The sequence below is a fragment of the Trichosurus vulpecula genome, chromosome 2 (assembly GCF_011100635.1).
Source record: "Trichosurus vulpecula isolate mTriVul1 chromosome 2, mTriVul1.pri, whole genome shotgun sequence".
NCBI lineage: Eukaryota > Metazoa > Chordata > Mammalia > Diprotodontia > Phalangeridae > Trichosurus > Trichosurus vulpecula.
In genome coordinates, this window is record NC_050574.1 from 333344581 (window position 1) to 333360363 (window position 15783).

Sequence of the window (15783 nt, forward strand, 5' to 3'; positions counted from 1 at the left end):
ATATGGTTTTTTTTAAAGGCAATGAAAAATCAGTTATTATACTGCTTAGAAATCCTTCTGAAGGTCACAAATATCACCCTCCACATAAGTTCCATAGGAATGAAACACAATAAAAACAAGGCTAAAAAGCAAGTCTTTTAATCTAGGGAGACAGAAAGGGAAGGTAAATAATCACCTACCCTACTGCAGTAACTGGGAAGCAATGGGTAAAAGCAACTCCACTCTCCCAGAAAGAGACAGGAGAGGAAAGAAGTCCATCAGTTTCTACCTCAAACTAAGAGGTCAAGTCTGAAAGTCCATCCGAACCACTTCCCCTCTAGTGATTCCCTAACACACCAGCCCAATTACTAATTCCTGCCTTGCCTTAATGCACTCTTGTAATTAATGAATTGATAGATTTCTGTGCAGCAGACAGAACATACACATTTCTGTATAACAGAGATTCACCAATATGGATTGATGGATTATGTCTGTTTAGTAGTCTCTAGAGCTCTTAACTCAATCAACTTGTTTTTTTAAATATGTTGATAGATGTATTTCAATACAAGTGGTATCTTTTGTAATTCTATGTATTTTACTCTTTTAAAAATGTTATTCTGGAAAGGGGTCCATGACACAAGGAGTTTAAGAACCTCTGCTCTAGAGCCCTCTATGGGGCCCTCACCTATCTGGAACCCATCTAAACTTGGCTCCCTGCTGACCTCAGTTTCTCCATCTTTTGGTAGCAAAGAGAAGCTAGTCACATCCTAGGCACCCAGCACACTGGGCCAGCAAACACTGCCAAGCACACTAAAGCAGAAATTCACTAAGTGCCAATGAGCATGGCTGTAGGCCAGAGATGATCTGAGCTTCAAGAGAGACACACGTCCAAAACATCCATCAGGCCCGAGTCCTAATGACCCAAAGAGGAGTCACTGGTGAGAACTGTGCCCAGAACTTGACCAGCCATTTGCTGTCTCTCCTGGCACACTGGAGACTTGGCATCCTTTGGAAATGGAAAGACACAACTCTCCTGGAACGACATCAACCAAGTCAGACATTTACCCTTCCCTGAAGTCACTGCCAAAAGCTAAGCAAAACTCTCTCCATCAGTTATTCTGCTTGTTAGCCTGGAGGTCAGAAGAAAGGTCTTAGTCATGGCCATCTACTCTCAATAAATCTGCCAAGTTCTTAGTGGATTCTAAATTCAGCCACATGCTCCAGCTTCAAAGTGGGGCAGACTGAGGGCAGGCAGGCCTGGAGTTGGCCAAATCCAGTTCTCAGATCAGTAGGCTACTGCCAGGCCAGAGTCAATGAATCACAGGTGCTGCCTAAACACGTCTTATGAACAGAGCCTGGCACTGTAGACATGACCAAGAGGCAAAAAATCATGATCCCTATCGCCAATGTCTCCCAGTCTAACAAGAAAACTAGAGTTCCCACCCACTAGGTCGACTATAAGAATTTACATTTGTTTATTTTTTCTTGTGCATATCTCCCAGCTCCTCTATTAAACTAGGAATTTCCTAAGAGCAGAGACTATGTCCCCCCAGTGAACTATCTGAAGAGATTCTCTTAAGTGACAGGAAAACACACACACACACACACACACACACACACACAGAAAAACCAAAAAACTCTGCACAGCTTAACTATTCAAAAGCAACTGATAAAACAGAGCTTGGGATAGGGACTGGACCTGTGAATTCCTTGATATAGAAAACTCTCACGTGAGGAAGCTCCCTGTACAAAATCAGGTTGGCATCTTCTCCACAGAGAAGAGATGAAAGTAAATAAGCCTCAGAGTAGGGTCACTTCTCCTGGGTGATTCTTCCATTCCCTCCTCCTCTCCCCACCCAAAGCCATAAATATATGACCATCCTCTCTCCCTCTTCCTCTTCTCTTTCTGTCTCTCTCCCCGCCCCATCCCCTGTTCCTCTGTCCCTCCCCCACCACCTCCTCTCTCCCTCTATTTTATTTCTGTTGCTTTTGAAGGCAAGGCCAAGAGTACTTACCAGATTTGGAGTAAAGCACCAATACATTATTCCGAGTCCTGAGAAGCTTCTTGAAATCCTTATGTTCAGAGATTTTCTTGATGAGCGGGGAAATCTGGATGGAGGATAGACACAGTGGCAGGACTACCTAGAGGTTAAAAGAAATCAATTGATCATAAATCTCAGTTCCCAGTCTGACCACTAGAATTAGCAGATGGAGACAAAAATACAATCTGAATTTAAATGGAAAATCCAACATTCTAAATTCTTGATTGGGTTGGGGGTGGGGGGGCAGGAAGTGACTACTTCCTCCATTGTAGTTGGCCCTGCTCTTCCTAAAATCCTCCTGTAAAATGACCTCCACCAAGAATACTTACCATGGGAAGCCAAATGATTCATTAAGCTTCCAGGCACCTTTCCTTCTCAAATACTTCTCAATTTTGTAATAAATATGGATTCCATGTGTATTTTACCTCATATGTTAGACTAGCCATAACCTGAGGGTAGCAGATAGGTACACTCTTTATGGGAGAAATACAAATACTATTTCTCTAATCTTGAAGCTTGAAAGTATAAAAGTAGGAAGGAAATAAGCACTCTTTTTTCAGCAGATTCATACTGAATAAACTGTAATTTATCCACAATTCAACCAACAGACAAGGATTTATTAAGTCTGCACTATATGCTATGCACCGAGATATATGAAAGTGAGACTTATTGAATTTGAGGTGACCATGGGAAATCCAGATAAAGACATTCCACAGATAGTTGGAGGGGAAAAGAGAGGCTGGAGCTTCAGAATGCAGATTCAGGAATCATCTGCATAAAGATGATAGTTTAATCAATGAGAGTTGATGTCATTACCAAGGGAGAGAGCAGAAAGCTGATGAGATCACCAACTCCCATGCACAGAAATCTGCAGTATATTCATATACAGGGATAGAATATGGACAATGATTTTCCAGGAGACAGACTGATATGAAGAGGTCAGACAAGTAAGAGGAGAATCAGGAAAGAGTAGGGTCACAAAAAGGAAGGAGAGACTATCCAGAAGGAAAGTAGAGTCAACCCCGTCAAACTCCGCAGACATAAAGACCAACAAACAAAGGCTGAGAAAAGGCCAGTGGATTTATTGATAAACAGATCATCGATGAAACTTGGTAGAGTGATTTTATTTAAGTGTTGGGGACAGAAGCCAGATTAGAAAAAGCTGAGAAGCAGAGGCAACAAGTATAGCCAGCTTTTTTTAGGAGTCTGGCTGTGAAAGGGAGGACAGAGATTGAAGAGTTTGGGGAAAACATTTCCAGATAGAACCTGGGCAGGTAATTCAACAAGCATTTGCTAATTGCTTATTGTGAGCAACATCCGGAGGAGGAAAGATACAAGTTCAGTTAAGGTGAAGTACTGGCTCTCATAGAATATGAAGATAAGACATTTAGGCAATGATAACAGACAGTAAAATACAAACAATAGAGAAAGAAAAACAAAATGCTACTTGAGGTCTGAAGAAGCAGCGTGGAGGGAGACATTGGGATAGCGGGCAAGACTTCAGAGAAGAGGCAGCATTGTTAGAGCTTGGCTCTAAAGACTGGATAGATGAAAAGAATCTATTGATAAATTTAAAAAAAAATAGTAACACTGGCAAAGAAAGAGAGTATAGTTTAGCTATGGGTAACAGTATATGTGGTGACTACATATTGAGATAGGAAAGAACCAGGTATGTTCATGGTGAAACAGAGTAGTTGAGGCTGTCTGAAGTACGCTGTAAGAGTGGAAAGAAGGAAATAGACAAGATTGCTATTTGTGAAGCCAGAAATGAGATCTAACATCATACTGGACATGGAAGGTAGATTATTAAGAAGTTGAGAGTGACCCCTAACTTGCAAGTATGTTTGCTGGGACCCGTGATAGTTACAAGAAATTTGGAAAGAAAGGCAGGTTTGCGGGGAAAGACAATGAGTTCTGTTTTGGACATGTCATGGTCAGATACATGAATCTAGGAGGTATCTGCATGGAGATGGAGCTGAACCCATGGGACTTGCTGAGATCACTAAGTGAGATGATATTAGGCAATGAGTGTCCCTCATTTTGTCTTGACAGTGTCGTGAAGCCTATGGATATACGACTAGGTCCTCCTGTAGAAAGAGCACTGGGCCTGGAGTCAGGAAGATGTGGGTGCAAATCTCAGAAGCTTATTAAGCTGTATGACTCTGTGCAAGTCATTTAATCTCTCTTGGTCTCAGTTTCCTCAAATGTGAAATGGGGATTAATAATAGCCACTAACTCCCAAGGTTCTTGTATGGATACAATATTTTTAAAGCTTAGCACAAGCTCTTGGCACATAGTAAGCATTTAAATGAAAAACTGTTTCCTTCCTTCTCAGAATAGTTTTTAAGTGCACAAAATAAAATATATAGGATTCTCCCAAAAAACCAAAACTCCAATTATACTGAAATACAGTTAAAAACAAGATCATAGGCTCAAGTTTAAGAACCCCTGGTGAGAGGGAGAAGAGAAGAAGGCCTAGGACAGTACCTTTGGGGCACCCAAAAGTTAGTGGTATAATTAGGATGTAGATCCAGAAAAAAAGATGAAAAGAAACAAGTCAGACAAATAGGAGGAGAACCAAGAGAGAGCAGTGCCTCAAAAATCTAGAGAGAAGAGGGTAAAAACGTGTCAAAGGCTGAAGAGATGTCAAGAAGTATGAAACTGAGAAGAAAGTCATGAGATCTGGTAATTAAAAGAGATCATAATTAATTATACAGCTAGACAGTAGTGAAGCTCAGGTTAGAACTCAGGTTTCCTGATTCCCAGTTGAGAGTCTTTCTACTAAGTCATATTATTATCCTAATATCTAAAATGGAAATGATTGTTAGCATTAGAAAGTAGCACTATTTTGACTTCTCCTTTATTTTTTCCCATGACAATGGGAAAAGTAAAAAAGCTTTATATGCTCTTCCTCAAATCTCAAAGTCACCACTGTGATAATAGCTTCCCTTAAAAAAGTTCAATGAATTTACATTGCCAAATTTCTTTCTTTCTATTTCTCTCAGTTACATGTCTTCAAGGGCAAGAGAGGCACAAATAGATTTTGGGCTATGAAATTAAAACCCTGGGTACCTCACTATATCTAAGTATGTGATTAAAAAAATATCTTTATTTGAAAAACACATTTACATTTGGCTACTTTTAATAATTTACCAAGTAAGACAAGTCATAAGCCCCTGAAGGAAAACAAACCATTATGGTTTGAGAGTCAACCCAGAAGTTCGGCTTAAATAACTATTTAAATAACTCGTTATCAGAAAAAGAAATTAAATAAGCCATAAAAAAACTCCCAAAGGAACAAAACTCCAGGACAAATGCAGTGAATTTCATCAAACATTCAAAGAACAATTAATTCTAATGCTACATAAGCTGTCTGCAATAATACGAAAAGAAGTCACTCTTCCAGTCTTTATGATATGAAAACAGTCTAGATACTTAAACCAGGAAAAGACAATGCAAAGAAAACTATACATCAGTATCCCTAATGAACATTGATGCAAACATTTTAAATAAAATATTATCAAGTAGGCTACAATAATATATTAGAAAGATCATACATTATGACAAAGTTAAGTTTATACCAGAAATGCAGTAATGGCTCAACATAAGGAAATATAATAAACCATACTGATGGTATAATACAAATAATAAAAATCTTCTCTTATGAATAGATGGTAAAAAGACTTGATAAAACTGAATACTTTTCTCTATTAAAAAATCTAGAAATCCAGATTGGTTAATATGACCAAAAAAAAGGTAACTTATTGGATGTTGGAGGGGATGTGGGAAAACTGGGACATTAATGCACTGTTGGTGGAGTTGTGAACTGATGCCAACCATTCGGGAGAGCAATTTGGAACTATGCCCAAAGGGCTATAAAACTGTGCATACCCTTTGATCTGGCAATACCACGCTAGGTCTGTATCCCAAAGACACCCTCCCCCAAAAAGGGAAAAGGACCTATTTGTACAAAAATATTTATGGCAGCTCTTTTTGTGGTAGCTAAAAATTGGAAATTGAAGGGATGCCCATCAATTGGAGAATGGCTAGACAAGCAGTGGTACTGATTAAGATAGAATTTTAATGCGCTATAAGAAATGACAAGCAGGATAATTTAAGAAAAACCTGGAAAGGCTTACATGAACTGATACAAAGTAAAGTGAGAAGAACAAGGAGAACACTGTACACGGTAACAATATTGTACAATGAAGAACTGTGACTGACTTATTATTCTCAGCAATACAATGATTCAAGAGAATCCCAAAGCACTAATGATGAAGCATATTATCCTCCTCCAGAGAAAGAACTGATATTGTTTGAGTACAGACTGAAGCATGCTATTTTTTGTCTTTCATTCTTTTTCTTTTATTTAAGTCTTCTTGTACAAAATGACCAATATGGAAATATTTTACATGATCATACATATGTAACATATCTGATGGCTTACCATCTCAGGAAAAGGGAAGAGGGACAAAATTTGGAACTCAAAATGTTAAAAAAAATTTTTTTAATTGTTTTAATGTAATTTGGGAAAATATTTTTTAAAAATATAGAAATCATAAGAGTGAACCTTTCCTTAATATAGTAAAGGTATTTAAATGCAAGAGCAAGCATTATAAGTAATGGAGAAAAGTTACAAAGTTTTTCCAATAAGATCAGGGGCAAAGCAAAGATGCCTAATATCACCATTAATATTCAACATAGTGCTGGAAATGATACCTACAGCAATTAGATAAGAAAAAGGAATTGAAGGAATACACATAGGCAAATAGAAAACAAAATTATCACTTTTTGTAGTCAATACAATGGTATGCTTAAAGAACCCTAGAGAACTAACTATATGCCTACCCTATATTATCAAGAACTATGCTAACAACTAAAAAAGACAACTGTAGTAATAACTTCAGCAAAGTTACAGGATATTAGATAAATTCAAATAAAGTCAATCCTCAACATTTGTGAATTTAACTTTTGCAATTTCAAGCATTCACATGATTTTATTAGTAACCTCATTCTCACTTTTGCACTGGCAACCCTACACATTCGCACCTATGTTCAGAAGAAAAAATAAATGAGAGGCACAAGGGCAGCACGTTTGTAGAGCAGCTAGTTTCCCCTAAGACACTCACTGGTCTTGTTCCCCTGCTGTTGTAAAGAGATCCACATGCATTCGTTGCATATTTTAATTGTTTGCCTTTATAAAACTCAAGTTTTGTGTTGCAATGATACCCTCAAAGTATAGTGCAAGTCCTTTGGGCTCTAAGGTGATGTTGAGACCTCACCAGTCTTGGCATCTTCCAACAGTAGCAACTGAAGTCCCAGCAACCTCTCCCTTGGTTTTCAGAGGAAGGCCAATGTACAGATAGGTTAATATTAATATAGTATACAGTACAACACTCTCACGCTGCCATCTGACACAGTGGAAGGTAAGATTTGGGTTTTAAAATGTTTTAGTTTCAAGAATTTTATTTGCTATTCAGTATTTATAGTACTGTAGATTTCATGTATAATGAAAAAGAAATATTGTCTGAAATCAATGTTGCATTTTATTTTTAACTGAAATGTCAGCACAAAAAGTCACAAAATTCTAGGGAATTACTATTTCGCTTCCTGTTCATGTTCCCAGTCAACTACTTGACCCTTGAGCTTTTTGTTGGGGTACAACTGCTCGTAGAGTAGAGAGTACTTTGTCACAAAATTGAGGGGCTGCGCTGTTGTTTTCAGAGCTACTTCTACACAGCAAGCTCTGCCACACCAGCACTCCTTCTCTCCCAAGAACCGTCAACCAGGATTGTGGCACAGATCCAGGCAGGGCAAAGCAGGCTTTGCACTCCTGCTCTAATCCCCTGCTTAATTCCTCCCACCAGGTGGGCCTGGGGCCAGAAACAACTGCAGTTGTAGATCAGTAAGCAGCCTCAGAGCTGCACCACCTCAGCGGTGGTCAACTGCAAACTCCTTTCACTCTGTCCCAGCAGCTTTCCCACTAACCTTTTCTGTTGTCTTTGGAATTTGAGAAGTCTGGTAACTGCCACAGCTCACTGATTAAAGGCACTATGCCTGTTCCACCCAGCTCCTGGTCTAGTTCGTCTTAGCGTGGCCCACGCTGGGCTCTGCTCCGCTCCCAGCTCCGTGTGATACACCCTTCCCAGGGACCGCCCTGGCTGTCCTGGGCTGGAGCCCTGCTTTCCTTTGCTATTTCGTGAGTTCTGCAGCTCCACAATTTGTTCAGAGCCATTTTTTATAGGTGTTTGGAGGGACCTGGGTGGGGAGCTTAAGCAAGTCCCTACTTTCCAGCTGCCATCTTGGCTCTGCCCCTCCCCCCCAAAAGGTCTAATTTTTAAGACATGTAACTGACTCAAATGTGTCAGATTAAGCCATTCCCCTTTAAATAAATGGTCACAGGACGAAACAGGTAGTTTTCAAAAGAAATCCAAGCTACTGACACTCATATGGGGAAAAAATGTTCTAAATCATTAATAATTAGAGAAATGAAGATTAAAGCAACTATATGACCCTTATAATAGAGAACAGCTTTGAAAGACTTTAGAATTCTGATCAGCACAATGATGAAGCACAAGTACAAAAGAATGAAGGTGAAACACTCCACTTACCTGAGAAATAATGAACTTAACATGCGGTGACATATTTTTTTTCAGACAGGGTTAATATGAGTATTTGTTTTGCCACACTATGTAGTTATAAAGTGTTGTTTCTGTTTGTTTTTAATTTGCTCAATGGAAAGTAAGGAGAATAGGAGGAACACATTTAAAAAAAACCAAATAACACCTTTTACTTGAAAACCAAAATTAATTTTTAAAACACATGGCTGTTTTTAATAATTTACTAAGTTGGATTTAGGGGGGTGGAGCCAAAATGGAAAGCAGGGACTTGCGTGACCTCCCCACCAGGTCCCTCCAAAAACCTATAAAAAATGGCTCTGAACAAATTCTAGAACTACAGAACCCACAAAATAGCAGAGGGAATAAGGGCTCCAGCCCGGGACAGCCTGGATGGTCTCTGGGTAAGGTCTATTGCACAGAACTGGGAGCAGAGCCCAGCATGGGCCACACCTGGACCAACCAGACTGGGAACCTGACGGAACAGGACCTAGAGCCCTGAATCAGTGAGCTATGGCAGTTACCAGACTTCTCAACCCACAAACACCTAAGACAACAGAGAAGGTTAGTGGAAAAAGCTGCAGGGGACAGAGTGAAAAGAGTTTGCAGTTCAGCCACTGCCCCGGAGGCAGCGGCGGGAGGTGCAGCTTACAGAACTATAGCTGCAGTTGCTTCCCGCCCCACGCTCACCTGGTGGGAGGAATTAAGTGGCTCATCAGAGCAGGAGTGGAGAGCCTGCTTAAGATTTGCATCAGGTCCAGGCTGGTGGTTCTTGAGGAAGGAGGAGTGCTAGTGTGGCAGAGCTGGCTCTATAGAAATAGCTCTGAAGTCAACAGCGCATCCCCTCAAACTTGGAACAAAGTACTCTTTACTCTAAAAGCAGTCATACCCTGACGAAAAACTCAAGAGTCAAGTAAGTTGGCTGGGAATATGGCCAGGCAGCAAAAATGCACTCAGATTCAGTCTCAGACTTTGCAATCTTTCTTTGGTGACAAAGAAGACCAAAACATACACCCGGAAGAAGTCAACAAAGTCAAAAAGCCTACATCAAAAGCCTCCAAGAAAAACATGAACTGGTCTCAGGCCATGGAAGAGCTCAAAAAGGATTTGGAAAAACAAGTTAGAGAAGTAGAGGAAAAATTGGGACAAGAAATGAGAATGATGCAAGAAAACCATGAAAAACAAGTCAATGACTTGCTAAAGGAGAACCAAAAAAATACTGAAAAAAATATTGAAGAAAACAACACCTTAAAAAATAGACTAACTCAAATGGCAAAAGAGCTCCAAAAAGCCAATGAGGAGAAGAATGTCTTGAAAGGCAGAATTAGCCAAATGGAAAAGGAGGTCCAAAAGACCACCGAAGAAAATACTACCTTAAAAATTAGATCGGAGCAAATGGAAGCTAGTGACTTTATGAGAAATCAAGATATTATCAAAAAGAACCAAAGCAATGAAAAAGTGGAAGACAATGTGAAATATCTCATTGGAAAAACCTGGAAAATAGATCCAGGAGAGAAAATTTAAAAATTATTGGACTACCTGAAAGCCATGATCAAAAAAAGAGCCTAGATATCATCTTTCAAGAAATTATCAAGGAGAACTGCCCTGATATTCTAGAGCCAGAGGGCAAAATAGAAATTGAAAGAATCCACAGATCGCATCCTCAAAAAGGAAACTCCTAGCAATATTGTTGCCAAATTCCAGAGCTCCCAGGTCAAGGAGAAAATACTACAAGCAGCCAGAAAGAAACAATTTGAGTATTGTGGGAAAACAATCAGAAAAACACAGGATCTGGCAGCTTCCACATTAAGGGACCGAAGGGCTTGGAATATGATATTCCAGAGGTCAATGGAGCTAGGATTAAAACCAAGAATCACCTACCCAGCAAAACTGAGTATCATGCTCCAAGGGAAAATATGGACTTTCAAGAAAATAGAGGACTTTCAAGCTTTCTCAGTGAAAAGACCAGAGCTGAATAGAAAATCTGACTTTCAAACACAAGAATCAAGAGAAGCATGAAAAGGTAAACAAGAAAGAGACATCATTAAGGGACTTACTAAAGTTGAACTGTTTTGTTTACATTCCTATATGGAAAGATGATGTGTATGATTCATGAGACCTCAGTATCATAGTAGCTGAAAGGAATATGCATATATGTATATACATGTGTGTGTGTATATATATATACACACACACACACACACATATATGTGTATGTCAATGCATGTATATATGTAGGTGTGTACATATATACACATATGTGTGTGTCAATGTATGTATATATGTAGGTGTGTACAGATATATACATATATATGTGTATACACACACACACACACACACACACACACACAGAGGGCACAGGGTGAGTTGAATATGAAGGGATGATATCTAAAAAAAAATCAAATTAAGGGATAAGGGATAAGAGAGGAATATATTGAGAGAGGGAGAAAGGGAGAGATAGAATGGGGTAAATTATCTTGCATAAAAGTGGCAAGAAAAAGCAGTTCTGTAGGAAGAGAAGAGGGGGCGGGTGAGGGGGAATGAGTGAATCTTGCTCTCATCAGATCTGACCTGAGTAGGGAATACCATACACACTCAATTGGGTATCTTACCCCACAGGAAAGAAGGAGGAAGGAGATTAAAAAGGGGGGATGATAGAAAGGAGGGCAGATAGGGGGAGGAGGTAATCGAAAACAAAAACTTTCGAAAAGGGACAGGGTCAAGGGAGAAAATTGAATAAAGGGGGATAGGACAGGAAGGAGCAAAATATAGTTAGTCTTTCACAACATGAGTATTGTGGAAGGGTATTACATAATGATACACATGTGGCCTATGCTGAATTGCTTGCCTTCTTAGGGAGGGTGGGTGGGGAGGGAAGAGGGGAGAGAATTTGGAACTCAAAATTTTAAAAACAGATGTTCCAAAAAAAAAGTTTTTGCAAGCCACTAGGAAATAAGATACACAGGCAATGGGGCACAGAAATGTATCTTGCCCAACAAGAAAGTAAGGGAAAAGGGGATGGGAGGGGAAGCAGGGTGACAGAAGGGAGGGCTGACTGGGGAATGGGGCAACCAGAATATATGCCATCTTAGAGTGGGCAGGAGGGCAGAAATGAGGAGAAAAGTTGTAATTCAAACTCTTGTGAAAATCAATGCTGAAAACTAAATATATTAAAGAAATTAAAGAAATAAATTTTTAAAAAAAGAAGCAAACATTTATTGAGTGCCTGCTATGTGCCAGGCACTGGGCTGTTTGCTAGAGATACAAAGACAAAAAGTAAGACAATCCCTGCCTTTAAGGATCTTAACTAATACTATAGGGATACAGCATATCCACAGATAAACAAATATAAGATATATACCAAGTGATTAGTGGGGCACCAAAACTGGAGTGTTCAGGCAAGTTCTGTTGAAGCAGATAGTAATTGTGTTGAGACTTCAGGAGAGCCAAGGGTTCCACCACTGCCAGTGCCTGGCTCTGGGAGAGAAGCTCATTCATTCTGCAGCCACAGGGAAAATAAATGTACAGAAGGAAAAATGACACTCCAATACACTCTAAATTTTCTCCCCCCAGGACAAAACTCTGATGGTTGTGTCCTAGTTATGGGTTTGGTTGAGCTACCTCTGCAACCAGGATGGAGAGAATCAGAGAGGCTATTGGAGCACAGTGAATAAAATACAGGGGTGAGATACAAGGGTTAATGAGATACAGGGTGCTGCAGCCTTAAGGCCACATGTTCCTTTGTTCTAACCCTTTTAGACTGTAAGTTTCTTGAGGGCAGCAATCATCTTTTACCTTTCTTTAGTTTCTACAGTCCTTAGTACAGTACCTGGCTCATAGGTCTTTAATAAATGTTTATTTACCGACCTTGGAAAGCAAAAAAAAAAAAAAAATTACTAAGTTGGACAAGTCACAAGCCCCTGAAAGAAAACAAACTCTTATGGCTTGGGAGTCAACCTGAAGTCTTGGTAGTGGAACTTCTATGAAAGTATATTGCTCTCTGTTAGACAGATAATACACAGGAGGCACTGGAGGTTTGGTCTCCAGCCTCTAACAGGTTCGCTCTTGACTTGGTCAGATAGAAAAGACAGGTTCAAAGGAGTTAATAATAAGCAATAGCAAAAGGACTATGCCATGCTGAAGCAAGGTCAGTAACCAGTCCTTAAAGCCAAATTTGAAATATGAATGGCAGCAACTGGACCTCCCAATCAGGCCTATACCTTAGCTCCACGTAAAAAATTACAGCTAAAATCCATCTGCAAAACTACCCAAAATTCTAGCACTATCTCAAATCTGGAGGCAATTGAATTAAAACAGTAGAAAGAACACTGCTCCAGAAACCAGAAAATGTGGTTTTTAGCAGTAGCCACTCTGGCGTTAGCTACCTGTGTGATATTGGATAGGTTATTTCAATTCTCTGGGCTTTATTTTCACCTGAAAAAAATTAGGGGATTGGACTTAATGATTTTTTTTCATTTCCTTTCAGCTCTGACATTCTAGGAGTCTAAAAATTATAATCTTGTAAGTACCTTACGGTTATCAGCATCAGTGTTCAGGATAAATAATCCCAGACTACAGACATCTTTTCTGGGCCCCACGACCACACTACCAGAGGCTGAGCTCACCAAAGGTCATCTAACATGCCACTAACAGGTGTTGAAGGTAATGAGTGCCATGTGCTGAACAGAATTTTATTCTGAAATGTCCCTGGCTACCTACCAGAAGATTATTATTAAATGGCTGGAGAGAAAGTAAGATAAATATTCAGGAGGGGAAAGTTCACATTGAACTCAAGATGGACAGAGAAAGGCCTTGAGGCAATAAATTCAAGGTGATATGAGTAGGGGCCTGCCTTTTTAGCTGAGGCCACAACCACAGCACAAAAGGAATTGAAAGGACAATCAGCACCTACATGTGTAGCAGCTGTAGAGGGCTTCTCTGGGAATTTAAACTCTAACTGAAGAAACATGACAAATGAATTAATTGAAGGACAATCAAGATGCTAGAACTGTATGATACAGGCTATAACTGTAAAAGGAATTCACTGTGGGTTGCAGTGGTCAGGACTGGTTTTAAGGAAAAGATGGTGTTGAACTGAATCTAACAGGTAGAGGAAACAGGAAAGGGCAATTACGAGGTAAGCAAAAGCAAAGAGGAAGCAGTTATCATGGTGTGTGCATAGGCAGCAAGATTGCTCTGGCTAGGGCACAGGGGTTCTGTTGAACAATAGTGGGAAAGTAAGTTAAATAGGCAGGATAGGGCCCAGTTATGGAAGGACTTGAATGCTGGACACACGGTATTGAATTTGATGCAGTAGGTAACCCACCACTGCTGGTTCTTAAATAGAGGAAGAGCAGGACGAAAACTATATTTTAGGAAGAAGAGATCAGCAAGGAGATTGTTACTTAGACATAGGTAACATGGGTGGACCAGAAACAGTGGAAATGAAGAATAAAGGGAAAAATCTAGGACACATGTTGAAGTAATAAACTAGGCCTGCTGCCAGATTAGATTTAAGTAATAAAGGAGAGGAAGAGCCAAAAAATTAAAATAAGAAAACAAACCAACCAACCCGAGGCTCCTAGGCTAACAAAATGGAGATTTTGGAGAGGGGAGTGTAGGTTTGTTGTTTTTTGTTTTTTGGGGGGGGGGTCAGGTTTTTTTTTTAGAAGGACAGGAGAGGTTTCTGGGGAGAAGAGACGGTGATAAGTTCATGGACACGGTGAGTTAGAACATATAGCAGAGATGTCATATAATGGATATAAAGATTTGAGAACCATCATTACAAATGACAACTGAAGGCCTGAGTTCTCCAAGCCCATGAATGCAGAGAGAAAAGCAGAGAGCCGGGAACTGAATGTTAGGGGGTACCCACAGTTATGGTAAAGGACACGGAAGGGTCAGAGAACAGAGAACCATGTAAACTGCAATGTCATAGGAAGCCAAGGAAGGATGCCTTTGAGAAAGAGTGGATAACAGATCAGAAAGCAGAATTCAACAATATGTTGTTGAAATATAAAGATTTACACAGAGTTAAAATGAGGTGCAGAATTTATCATATCTCAGGTAAACTTTTAAAAGGTAAACAATAATAAAACATACAAAGCAATGGCAAAAACTGACATGGTTAATATAGATAATCAGGGAAACCACCTTATTTTTAAAAGCACCATAGACAATGAAATAATATCAATTCTTAATCTATATGCATTGAATAAAACAAGATCTAAGTATTTATAGGAAAAGTTAATCAATTTACATGGGAAAATAAAACAATGATAGTTGAGGACCCCAAGGTATCTCTTTCAAACCTAGACGAATCTAACAAAAAGACAAACTGAAAAGAAGTTAAGGACCTGAAGAGACCCTTAGAAAAGTTAAATATAACAGATGGCAATTACTAAATGAAAATATAAAGGGATACATACATTTCTCACCTGTATATGGCACATTGAAAAAACAATTGTGTCCCAGAATACAAAAAGCCCACAAATACAGAAAAGCAGAAATATTTTAAAATCCTTTCCTGACAAGGAAACAAAAGACCTCTGAAGAAGAGGTTAAAATTTATATGAAACCTAATTAATTCAATCCTAGAGACCTGAAATTGAAAATAAACTCTCAAAGCTAGCCTATGATTTTTTGGGAGGGGGGAGTGGCCCTTCCTTCTGATCTCTTCTATGTAGTTTGTGTTTTTTAATGTTTCAATGACTTTCTTTTTCTCACTTTTCTTTTTCTTTCTTATTGTAGAGAGGAAGGAACAACATTGCCCCTAGTTTCCTTCTCTTTTCTCCTTTCCCATCCCAATTATGGAAAAAGGAAAACTGTAACAAAACTTGTAATTAACATGCATATCAAGCAAAATAAATTCCCATATTAGACAGGTCTAAAAATGAATGTCTTATTCTGTAACTTGAGTCCATCACCATCTGTCAGGAGGTGGATAGCATATCTCATTATTATCCTGCTGGATGATGACCTCTGACTGGTTATAGCACTGATTGGAGTTTTAAGTCTTTCAAAGTTATTTTTCTTTTCAATCCAACTGTTATTATATAAAATGTTCTTCTGGGTCTGCTCACTTCACTCTGAATCAGTTCAATGAAATTTTTCCAAGTTTCTTTGAAATTCTCTCTCAGTATTTC

The 15783-nt window shown here is 39.2% G+C and overlaps 1 protein-coding gene across 1 annotated transcript in view; it reads right to left on the reverse strand.

The window, feature by feature from the left end:
* Nucleotides 1-15783, reverse strand: part of PDIA5 (protein disulfide isomerase family A member 5) — a 183252-nt gene that overhangs the window by 137820 nt on the left and 29649 nt on the right. Inside the window, exon 2 of the mRNA XM_036746296.1 lies at nucleotides 1995-2121. Within this exon, the coding sequence (XP_036602191.1) occupies nucleotides 1995-2121 (127 nt within the window). The remainder of the gene's footprint in view (nucleotides 1-1994; nucleotides 2122-15783) is intronic.